Source organism: Sceloporus occidentalis, unplaced genomic scaffold, assembly GCF_023333645.1.
Source record: "Sceloporus occidentalis isolate IW3139 unplaced genomic scaffold, rSceOcc1.0.p SCAF_183, whole genome shotgun sequence".
Classification (NCBI taxonomy): Eukaryota; Metazoa; Chordata; class Lepidosauria; order Squamata; family Phrynosomatidae; genus Sceloporus; species Sceloporus occidentalis.
Genome location: NW_028317163.1, coordinates 666,362 through 678,846, shown reverse-complemented (window position 1 = coordinate 678,846; position 12,485 = coordinate 666,362). Strand labels below are relative to the sequence as shown.

The window sequence follows — 12,485 nt, the reverse complement described above, 5'->3', positions numbered from 1 at the left end:
ATGCTACGATATCTTCGTATAACGCCATACACAGTACCTCAACATAATATATACGGTACAATATCTCCATATAACCCTGTACCCTGTATAAAGGTATAATACTCCATATTATATATACCGTGTACAGTATCCCTGTATACAGGTATAATATCTCCATATAACCCCATACTCCCCCATGTATAAAATCGTTTTCTACTTACGCCCCAGAGCCGAGGATTCACCGGGCACCCTGAAAGTCGGGTGTTGGCCCCCGTGGCCCCGGTCCTTCTGCCCGTAAATCCTCAGCCCGCTCCCCCGTGGCCCCTCTCCTTGCTCCCCGTGGCCCCTCAGCTCGTTCCCCGTGGCCCCGGCCCCTCCCCGGTGGTCCCGTTACCTTGCGGCCTGTGCTCAGTGCGCGGCTCGGCGTGCGGCCTCCATTTCTGCACCCGGCTGCATTCTGGGAGTCTGACCTCACTACTCGCCGACATGGGAGCCGTCACGGACGGTAAGGAGAGCCCCGCTCCGCCGCTAACCCGCACCCCTCGCCACCCAGATCCGACTCTCTACCCCAACCCCAGCCCCGCACCGCAGACCAACCGTCCCGGGTCACCCTGCCACCGCCAAACCGCCCGCAGCCTCAAAGGCCGCAAAGCCTCGGTCTCGCGTGATCCCAGCGCGGCCAGACGCCACAGCGATCGCCGGGCCTCATTACTGTGTCCAAAGTTATCATGGCAGAGCTGTTATACTTTGATACCAATTTATTCCTCTGACAGAGGAGATTAATATACCCGACATAGTAATGCTGCTGGTCAGATAGATTGCAAGCTCTTCTGGCCAGATTCTGCTAACATCAAATGAATAATATGAGAAGAAAGAGTTTTAGTTCTTTTATTCCATATCAATCCCCAAACAGCTCCCATTATGCTCAGCCAATAGATTTAGGTAACGTGCTTTAGGATCGGTGCTGGAAACCTGGGTCTCCCCAAACCTGGGGGGCGCGTAACCCTCATCCCCCCCAAACCGTGTCTCCCCAAACTCGGCATGTCCCACACAAGACTTCCCCCAGGGACCTCACAATCCCGTGGGCTGTGCGGTGGGTTCGGTTGGCACCCAACAGGTCATACTTTACTGAGAGGGTGGTAGATAAGCGGAACAGCCTCCCAGGAGAGATGGTAGAGGCAGATACAGTGAGGGATTCTGCCCTGCGACACCAAGTGGCAAAGCCTTTCGCGATTCTGCGTCATTTAACGCCTTTGTGTCGCGTGTACTGTGTGTAGCACCGTTAAGCGGCTCGTGTCCTATACCTAATCAGACGCTCTTCTTGCCAGATGAAGTTATCCGCAAGCGGCTTTTGATTGACGGAGACGGCGCCGGAGACGACCGAAGAATTAACCTGATGGTAAAAAGCTTCCTAAAATGGTGCAATTCGGGATCCCAGGAAGATGGGTAAGACGGGTTGCAGTAACCTTCGACCCTTATTAATCTCTAATTCAAACATATTCCAGGGTTTATTTCTTAATCATTTATCGGGGCGGCCAACCTTCAAGGAGCCAGAATTCCTAAAATATGTGCTGTTTATTTATTTACTCAGATTTTATTTAATTTTCTTTTGCTACTTTACTGTTAGATTTTTTTTGTTATTTTGTTTGCCATTTTTTGCTACGTTCCTGTTGTTGTTTTTGTATTTTTATATTTTTTGGTACTTTACATCTTTCCCTATTGAAGCTTCTCTTTTTTGGCATTTAAACCCCCCCCCCATAATAATCAGCAACATTGTTTCATATTTTAGATTCTGGTTAGTTGATGATGCGTTACATTTTATTAAAGTTGTGGCAAAATGAAACATATACAGTGTATATATAGATGGGAGTGATAAAGGGCCATTGGAACCCAGGAGTGATGGGAGTGATAAAGGGCCATTGGAACCCAGGAGTGATGGGAGTGATAAAGGGCCATTGGAACCCAGGAGTGATGGGAGTGATAAAGGGCCATTGGAACACAGGAGTGATGGGAGTGCTAAAGGGCCATTGGAACACACGAGTGATGGGAGTGATAAAGGGCCATTGGAACACAGGAGTGATGGGAGTGCTAAAGGGCCATTGGAACACAGGAGTGATGGGAGTGATAAAGGGCCATTGGAACACAGGAGTGATGGGAGTGCTAAAGGGCCATTGGAACACAGGAGTGATGGGAGTGATAAAGGGCCATTGGAACACAGGAGTGATGGGAGTGATAAAGGGCCATTGGAACACAGGAGTGATGGGAGTGATAAAGGGCCATTGGAACACAGGAGTGATGGGAGTGATAAAAGGCCATTGGAACACAGGAGTGATGGGAGTGATAAAAGGCCATTGGAACACAGGAGTGATGGGAGTGATAAAGGGCCATTGGAACACAGGAGTGATGGGAGTGATAAAGGGCCATTGGAACACAGGAGTGATGGGAGTGATAAAGGGCCATTGGAACACAGGAGTGATGGGAGTGATAAAGGGCCATTGGAACACAGGAGTGATGGGAGTGATAAAAGGCCATTGGAACACAGGAGTGATGGGAGTGATAAAAGGCCATTGGAACACAGGAGTGATGACCCCTTTTAAGGTGGTTCTTGGTGTGTTTTTCAGGTACGCTCAGTACCAGCGCATGCTCAGCACGTTGTCGCAGTGTGAATTTTCCATGGGAAAGACTCTTCTGGTGCACGATATGAACCTGCGCGAGATGGACAACTACGAGAAAATATACACCGACATAGGTGAGCCGGCGGCTTTTATATTTTTATCTTTCTCTTTATCCGAAAAGGTTTAGGTCTTTTATTAAATATATGTCGGCGGCAGTGTTTTTCGCGTGCGTATCCGCGGCAACCGCGGGGCTAACCGGCTCGTTTTTTCTTGTATGTGAAGAGAAAAACATCGCTGCGGCGCACGAAAAAATTTCCGAGTGCAAAAAGCAGATCCTGCAGGCCAAGCGCATCAGAAAGAATCGCCAAGGTAAACGTCTATCCCGGCGCGTCTTACTGGTTTCAACTGGGAATCGGCGCCAAACAAACATTTGCTTCTAGATTGTCAGCTCTTGGAGCAGGGCCCTCCTCCCCTCAAATAAATAATAAACTCCTGAAAAATATCGGACAACAAAGTTGCACTTTTGCAAAAATGTTTGCTTTGTAAAATGTGAAATTCACTAGATTTTTATTTATCTTTCTAATCGTTATTAATGTAGATAATTTTGGTGTAAAAGTTAGGAATTCCCTGTCATTTACTTCATTCTCCCCTCTAAAGCTGCTGGGGACCAGAACCAGTCAGAGGGGGAAGAAGGAAATTCGGGGAGGAAATATTACCAATCACCTGAAATGCAATAAAACACAAGGTGATTTTTTTTTTTGTATGTGTGTACAAATAAATAAATAAAAATGTTTTTTTTTTGCTTATCCCCCCCCCCCCAGAGTATGACGCGTTGGCGAAAGTGATAGAGCATCACCCGGACAGGCATGAAACATTACAGTAAGTATTCATACACATACATATACATGCTTACACACACATACATGCTCGCACACATACATATACACATACATGCTCGCACACATACATATACATGCTCGTACACGTATTCATGCTCACACGCCTATTCATGCTCACACACATACATATACACATGCATGCTCACACACATACATATACATGCTCGTACACGTATTCATGCTCACACACCTATTCATGCTCACACACATACATATACACATACATGTACACATACATATACATGCTCGTACACGTATTCATGCTCGTACACCTATTCATACAGGGGATGGGTACAAGGTGTTTGGTGGCTTCTCAGGGGGAACTCGTGTGCTGCCGCTATCTCTCCTCTTTCTCATGATCTCCCTCTTCTCTCTATCTCTACCCTTTCTCTCTCATCATCATCATCATCATCTTCTCTCCTCTTTATTTTATTTTTTTAACTACCGCTCCCCTTTCGTACGCGCCATGCGTCCAATGTGTATTCCGAGTGAGCAGTCATACTAACTTTCTGTTCTTGGGATCAGCATGTTTAACCCTTCACATCTCCTATTGTTAAGTTTGTGAACCAAAAGGGGCATTAAAATAATAATTGGGGGAAAAACCATAAAAAAAATTTAATAAATAAATAAATATATATATATATATATATCTATACAAAGAAAATGTGTTTCTCCATTCAGACAACTCGATGCTCTGGGGAAGGAGCTGCAGCAGCTGTCTCACATGAAAGAAAGCGTTGAAGATAAGGTGAGATTGGAATCCTTGTTGAGCGGCAGCAATTTTCTCTGAGCGTCTCTCTAGAATGTCAGCGCGACTTTCGGTGTTAATATGAAGCGGGAAGAACGTTTCACACTTTCCCCCCGCCGTGCAGCGTGCAGTTTTTGAGATATTTTAATAATAAAAGCATCCTTTGTGCCGCCGGGGAATCTGGATTGGATCTTATTTTAGAGTTACATTAAAGATGTGCATTTCTTCATTGCTGTATTTTTTTTTTTTCCTTTTAGCTGGAATTGAGAAGAAAGCAGTTTCATGTCCTACTTAGTACCATTCATGAGCTTCAACAAACCTTGGAAAGTAAGTATTTATTCTTTTTGTACTTCTGTAAATTCTTCTATAAGTATAAGTCACGCTAATGTCTCTCTCCCTGTATATCTATACATTTTCTTTACTTATGGTATAGTGTCTTTTTACCTCTCCCATGCTCCACTTCTTCTCTTGCCTCTACTTGTTTTCTGTCTTCTTTCTTCGTCCGCTTCTCCACAGTATCAGCTCTGTTGACCATACCTCCTGGAGCGATTCCCTCGTTGGGAGGAACGGGGTATGGTCCAGGAGGTATGGTCCACGGAGCTGATACCAAGGAGAAGCGGACGAAGAAAGAAGACAGAAGAACAAGAAGAGGAAAGGAGACGGGACAGTGGAGAGTGTAGGGAGACATTGACAGAGAGTGAATACTGTTTTACCCTGTATTAAAAATCCCTGAAGAAGAGACCTGGATAGTCCCGAAAGCTTGCAATCTTTTTCTCTTTAGTTAGCCAATAAAGATATAATCTTTCCCAAATTTGCTCTTATTTCATTCAGGAATATTTTTGTTGTTATTACCACCGTAGTACCATGCAAGCTGCAGCTGGATATTTTAAAAGGTTTTTTTTTTTTTTACCTGCTTGAAATTTGTCCTCATTTTATAAAAAACCCATTTCTATAGACAGAGAGTATTATTTAACTAAAAAAAAAACCCCTGTAGCGGCTTTTGTATTACTACGTCTGTTCATAAATCGTATATTTTGGAACATTTTTCCATTACTGGATCATGAAATATTCAATGACATATTTTCTTCTTTTTATTTTTTCCCCCCAGAGGATGAAAAATGCGCAGATGAGTCTCAGGATTCACATATGGACACACAGCCCCAGTAGAAGAAGGCTTAGTCCAACTCCAGTTTTATCGTTTATGGTTCATGGTTCCAGCTTAACGCCCCCCAAAAATCATTTTATTTTGGATATAGATCTCCTGCATTTAACCCGAACCTCCTTAGTGTATTTTCCATAACACGTCCTGTCTAAGAATGTTTCGTATGAAATGATACTTGAATTTCATTTTTTAGTCCTTAAAACATGTTTTATATAATTTACAATAAAATCTGATGTGGAAAAAAGGTATTTAATTATTTGTCCGCATTTCCTGCGCGCATAGATATTACAAATAATTCTTATTCTTCTGAGATCCTCTAATATCTTAATTAATCAATAATAATAATATTATTTGGATATATTAACCTGATATTTAATATGGATAGCAAAGTTAAACATGCATGGGATGGGCATACGGCTCCTGAATCTAAGACGAGACCAACGACTGATTAAGGTTTGAGTCTTTACAGCAGGAGAATCGGGCGACTAGACGGGGGCCGGATGGGGGCCGATCTGCCGTCAGGTTCTGTGTCTCTATCTTTACAGTTTGGAAGAAAATCCCTAAAACTCATGCAGTGTTCAGGCATCTGAGATATTGAAGCTACAATTCGTCGGCCGACTTCTTTCTCAGCACTCTTATCTAGAACAGAAGCTCGGAGCTTTTAGCACCGTGTATCCTGCAAGAGCTTTTCAAGAAAATTTATTGGACCCAAAACGAGACGCTTTAATACTCCAGATCAGACGGTGTTTTTTTCTTCTTCTTCTTCGAGGAAATCTCTAAAACTCGCCATAATCTTCAAGGATTTGGAGCAATTCCCGGAGAACCTGACCCTGCTTGTTGAACATCCTGCAAGCCGAGTTATAGATTAATGGCCTGACCGTTCCGTGCGATCTGAACGTTTCCAGACACAGCGAGGGATGCTTGAGGACATTTATTGATGATTTAGAAGAGCACACGATTGCAGGTATCTGGACGGTCGCCGTTGTCCTGCTCGGTGTGCCAGCGGTCCTACTTTAACATCCCCATCGCTGGGGGAATAAAGGACACAAACAAGACTACAATCAAAGTACAAACAAAGTATTTGTGTTGTTATATAGAAGCTGTTCTTCCTCCATGTTTCTTCCGTCCTGCGCAGGTCTCACTATACCTAGCAGAATATCCTTGGCTCAAGGATCTTTGGCTCCATCGACTTTCTTAAGATGGGTTTAAAAGCTTTGTAGGTATGGAGCGCACGAAAAGAAGACATAAAATACTTGGTGCATAGACAGGAGTTATCAACCATCAACCCAATCAATTCCAAGGTACCCTTTAAAAATGGCTCTTTCAGCACATGACCTGGTCATGTGATCACAACGTTAATTGGCCGCGGGAGAAAATGTTTGGCGGTATTCTCAGATAGCCGAAAAATGCGCTTTTTAAGCAATTTCAGGAAATAGAGCTGTTGGTAGATTCGTGATGTTTCTACGGTGAGCAGCTTAATTTTTTCTAAGAAAAATATTCCCCACCCCCAAAAAAACTTACTAAACTGATACACGATAACCCTTCCTTAAATTGCATCCAATATTAATAAAAAAATCTTAATAAATGCTTTTTTTCCTCCTTTCTGGATAAGCGCTGCTGTAAATGTCCAGACATCACATTGGAACAAAGGACATAGAATGTTCCAACAATGAAGTCGTATTAAATCTTATATCATGTCATGATGTCATATGTTTCACTCAACTTGCCTGGGAATCTTTGTATATTCCAGCGAGGAAAGGTACATTTGGGAGATTTCTATACCTGACCCAATCAGCAACAACAAATACAAGGAAAGCAGACATTTTTAAACTTGTATTTTCTCGTCCTCTTCTTGGAGACTCTTTGAAACTGTTTGGAAGACTGGAGAATTTCATCTCCCAACGACTCGCACTGTCTAAGCTCCTCGTGTCTCTGTGCCAGGAGCCTCGTGGACTTGTCGGCAATGGTTTCGATAAGTTCGTCCACCTGAGTCAAAGTCAGAACAACAATTCCGTTAACAGCACAAAAAGGACAACATCGACCGAGGTGAAAGTCACGTTCTAGGTACGTCTTGACGGAGAACCTGGTGGACCTCAAGGCTGAATGTACAACAAAACAGTTACAATAACAAAACCCCACCTGCATCTGAAGTTTCCCCATGGTGTGGTCTGTTTGGTATCTCACAATTTCCACCGGTTTCTTCTTCTTCTTTTTGGTAAAAGCAAAGTGTTTCTTTTTGGGTGAATATGAAACCTATAATAAAGAAAAAAAAAACAGTCTAGAATCTAGAATCAATCTAGGATCCTCACATTCTATCTTTTACAGGATGGAACTTCTACCGTAACTCATGGTTAATAGATACCGTTTGGCAGCTTCCATAAATCGTGTGGCTTCCATCAATCGCTAACCTCTTCCTGGATAGGAAATGATCTCATAAAAGGTCCCAAACGGTCATAAAGTCCGCAATATATTTAACCCTCGATGTTTCATTTCTCTAGTGGGTTAAAGATTAGGAAAAATTACCTTCTGGAGCCCGCTTGGGACCGACGTGACGGACACGCGCCTCGATGTCCGTCTCGATCGAAGCACCACGTTGTCCGGGGTGATCCTGGCGGTTTCTGCCTCAAAAACATTAACATCCAGTTGGAGAGTTGCTTTCAAAGAAAAATAGTCTTATCAGTAAAACCGTGATATTTACGTAATAATATTTGACGAAGGATAAGATACATTTCTGACTCTAAAGAATATTATATATATATATATATAATGAGTTTATTGTTTAAGGTGGAATTAAGAAAATATTTGTACATATTATGGGAAATATTTATAAAAAAAAACAATTATCAGGAAAAGTTCTAAACAAGAAGTCAGGTAACTTTTACTTATTTTTTTTTTTTAATCTTTTATATATTTTGCTTGCTTTAGACAGTTTCCACCAGTTTAATATTTTAAATAATTTGCTCTTTGTTGTTTTAACATATTGGGCGTAATTCTCTTGTAAATTTGTAACCATTATTAAAAAAAAATATTTGTTTTTTGACAGGAACCGGAATTTTTTTTGCCAATGGCTTCACGTTAATAACTCAAAATAAGAAATAAGAAATGATAATAATAAAAATATATATTTTTAAATTTTAATATGGGGCAATGTCCTTCTATGATACGCCACGTAGGTCTCTCTATGTCCCAACGAATCCTAAAATAAATAACATTATAGAGGGCCGTGACGAAGTCCTCCCGTTACCGGTTTGTGACGTCCGTTTTGATATTTCCCGTGGAAGCGGAAGGTGCTGCGTTACTCCAGGCAGACGTTTCTGCTTGTGCGCCAGACGGGGTGAATCGGTCCTCAACGTACCCTCAGGGGCCACAAGTGATATTTTTGTGGGTTTGGAGGACACCACTTTCCCCAACGCTGCCTTCATCTTCTGACCCAAACTCTTTTTTTTATTCTCCGGGGCATCAAAGGAACCAGAATCGCTCTCACTTGTGGATTCATTTTTTGGGACGAGAACTTTCTGATTCACTAAGTTAGTAGACACGGCTCCGTGCCACCTGGAAGGATGGCAAAAGAACAAGAAAGTAATGTATCGACGTTGATCGTTTTTGCCAAAAAATAAGTTAACTCTCTTAAAAGGTTTAGAATTCCTCCCCATAAATATAAAATGCTAGCGTCGTGTTAAATCGGTGGTATTCTAAATCTCGATACAAAGTTAACACTACATACTGTCTAAATTCCACTTACCTAATAATTCCTTTTGCTTTTTGGAGGGTCTTTGATTTGACCTTTGGGGAACCGACTTTAGCTTTTGTCCCACTAGGAGATCCAGAAGCGGAGGTCTGGTTTTGCATGGCTGCTTCGCTTGCCGTTCCCCTTCTTGTAGACCTGGCATGTTCTGAATTTCGCAGTAACTCCTGTGTTGATGTCGAATGCCCCTCTGGTCGGTGCCATCGTGACAAGGCACCATATGGAATTCCCCCTTGCCATTAGTTCATAAATCTTAACCCAGATCATTAACCTGCTCATCGACCGACGGTTACATGCCCTATGATCCTTACGGGATGGATGGTGTCGGCCGCCTGCCAGGGATGAGTTAAACTGCTTTCCCATGCTTTGTACGGAGAGTATTCCAAGTGAAACATTCATCGCTAAAGCGCGAAATTCCAGCAACATCCTCTAAGTCCTTCCAAAACAAAAGTCTCATTCACAGACAAGGCGAGTAACTGATAACTCTAACTAGGTTAGAGCATCATTACCTACCTACCTACCTATCTCTTTAACCATAAACTTTTATGAGTTTTACCAAATGGACAGACCATTGGCGCACACCTATGATTTAACCCCTACCTCTGTACCTGTTTGCATGCAGCACAATTGTGTTAATCATGATAGGAATCTGAAATTTCAGAATTATTGGAACCTTAAATGAATTTTCAAGTCAAATTGATCCATGAATTGAGTCCCTTTCTGCTTTGTGAAGTTTTGGTCTCATGAAACACGGGAAGCATGGTCGTGGAAGGTATGGTCACATGCCACCGTCACACCAGTTACATAGCGGGCACGCGTTGTCAGGCTGATGGCTATCACAGCGCGCCCTTCATGCCAAATCGAAAACTTTCTAATCAACAGGATTTGATGCAAATCTTTTTGGAAGATTCAATTTGGAATTTGCAGCTTTGTGGGGATCTGTACTACTAGTTTTGGCCACCAGATGGCAGCACAAACCAAGGGTCTAAAACTTACTACATTTCGGAGATTTATAGAAACTTAGAATTTGTTACTTACATGTCCGTAGACTTCACATACCCCCGTCCAGTGGGACATGCCAAGGTGGTGTTAGACATGCTATGGTGGAGTTAGACATGCTATGGTGGTGTTGGATCATGCTATGGTGGTGTTAGACATGCTATGGTGGAGTTAGACATGCTATGGTGGTGTTAGACATGCTATGGTGGTGTTGGGACATGCTATGGTGGAGTTAGGACATGCTATGGTGGTGTTAGACATGCTATGGTGGAGTTAGACATGCTATGGTGGAGTTAGGACATGCTATGGTCGTGTTAGACATGCTATGGTGGAGTTAGGACATGCTATGGTGGTGTTAGACATGCTATGGTGGTGTTGGGACATGCTATGGTGGAGTTAGGACATGCTATGGTGGTGTTAGACATGCTATGGTGGAGTTAGACATGCTATGGTGGAGTTAGGACATGCTATGGTCATGTTAGACATGCTATGGTGGAGTTAGGACATGCTATGGTGGTGTTAGACATGCTATGGTGGTGTTAGACATGCTATGGTGGAGTTAGACATGCTATGGTGGTGTTAGACATGCTATGGTGGTGTTAGACGTGCTATGGTGGAGTTAGGACATGTTATAGTCATGTTAGACATGCTATGGTGGTGTTGGGACATGCTATGGTGGTGTTAGACATGCTATGGTGGAGTTAGACATGCTATGGTGGTGTTAGACATGCTATGGTGGTGTTAGACGTGCTATGGTGGAGTTAGGACATGTTATAGTCATGTTAGACATGCTATGGTGGTGTTGGGACATGCTATGGTGGTGTTAGACATGCTATGGTGGAGTTAGACATGCTATGGTGGTGTTAGACATGCTATGGTGGAGTTAGACATGCTATGGTGGTGTTAGACATGCTATGGTGGTGTTAGACATGCTATGGTGGAGTTAGACATGCTATGGTGGTGTTAGACATGCTATGGTGGTGTTAGACGTGCTATGGTGGAGTTATGACATGCTATGGTCATGTTAGACATGCTATGGTGGTGTTGGGACATGCTATGGTGGAGTTAGACATGCTATGGTCGTGTTAGACATGATATGGTGGTGTTAGACATGATATGGTGGTGTTAGACATGCTATGGTGGAGTTAGACATGCTATGGTGGAGTTAGACATGCTATGGTGGAGTTAGGACATGCTATGGTCGTGTTAGACATGATATGGTCGTTTTAGACATGCTATGGTGGAGTTAGACATGCTATGGTGGTGTTGGGACATGCTATGGTGGAGTTAGGACATGCTATGGTGGAGTTAGGACATGCTATGGTGGTGTTGGATCATGCTATGGTGGTGTTAGACATGCTATGGTGGAGTTAGGACATGCTATGGTGGAGTTAGACATGCTATGGTGGTGTTGGGACATGCTATGGTGGTGTTAGACATGCTATGGTGGAGTTAGACATGCTATGGTGGTGTTAGACATGCTATGGTGGAGTTAGACATGCTATGGTGGTGTTAGACATGCTATGGTGGAGTTAGACATGCTATGGTGGTGTTAGACATGCTATGGTGGAGTTAGGACATGCTATGGTGGAGTTAGACATGCTATGGTGGAGTTAGACATGCTATGGTGGTGTTAGACATGCTATGGTGGTGTTAGACGTGCTATGGTGGAGTTAGGACATGCTATGGTCATGTTAGACATGCTATGGTGGTGTTAGACATGCTATGGTGGTGTTAGACATGCTATGGTGGTGTTAGACATGCTATGGTGGTGTTAGACATGCTATGATGGAGTTAGACATGCTATGGTGGTGTTAGACATGCCAAGATCTTCCGCTTTGCTGTAGCCTTTTGCTTTTAAATCTTTCATGCCGATGTATGACCCAAACGTGTGTCATACATCACTGGCTGGCTCAGACCAAGGATATATTTCTATATTTACAATCGCCTTTTTGCCAAAACAAGGATCAGCTTCTTAACCCCCCCCCCTCCCCAGGGGCAAAAACTGCCACACATTATGGCTTCAGTTCTATTTGTCGATCCTAACACGCATTCAACGCTTCAGCCACAAAGTTGTCGAAACACAAATACATTGTATACGAATAAAAGCGCCGTCCCAGCGACACACGAAGAACAAACAAGTGTCTGCCAGCCAAAAAAACCGCCACTCCATGGAGTATCGAGTTCCACCCCGGCGAGGAGTGTCTCCCATTATATATTGCGCAATGGTGGTTCTGATTGTTTGGGTGTAATAATTACTGGAATATATTGGCTGGAACCTCCGCCGAGAGCTCGCCGCATTCACCAACATACATTTTCTTTAAAGAGCAACGGAAGG

General features: G+C 43.1%; 2 protein-coding genes across 2 annotated transcripts; one reads left to right on the top strand and one right to left on the bottom strand.

The window, feature by feature from the left end:
• Positions 1–465: 465 nt before the first annotated feature.
• LOC149278700 (THO complex subunit 7 homolog) lies at positions 466–5,408 on the top strand. The gene is made up of 8 exons (XM_089501854.1): positions 466–484; positions 1,308–1,425; positions 2,601–2,728; positions 2,877–2,963; positions 3,416–3,473; positions 4,175–4,241; positions 4,499–4,568; positions 5,350–5,408. The coding sequence occupies exons 1-8, from the start codon at positions 466–468 to the stop codon at positions 5,406–5,408; spliced, it is 606 nt and encodes a 201-aa protein (XP_089357980.1).
• A 1,786-nt stretch (positions 5,409–7,194) lies between these two features.
• On the bottom strand, positions 7,195–9,252 carry CUNH3orf49 (chromosome unknown C3orf49 homolog). Its single transcript, XM_089501861.1, has 5 exons — positions 9,146–9,252; positions 8,759–8,955; positions 7,927–8,057; positions 7,543–7,656; positions 7,195–7,389 (listed from the first exon to the last, which is right to left on the bottom strand). The coding sequence occupies exons 1-5, from the start codon at positions 9,250–9,252 to the stop codon at positions 7,195–7,197; spliced, it is 744 nt and encodes a 247-aa protein (XP_089357987.1).
• Between the last annotated feature and the right edge of the window lie 3,233 nt (positions 9,253–12,485).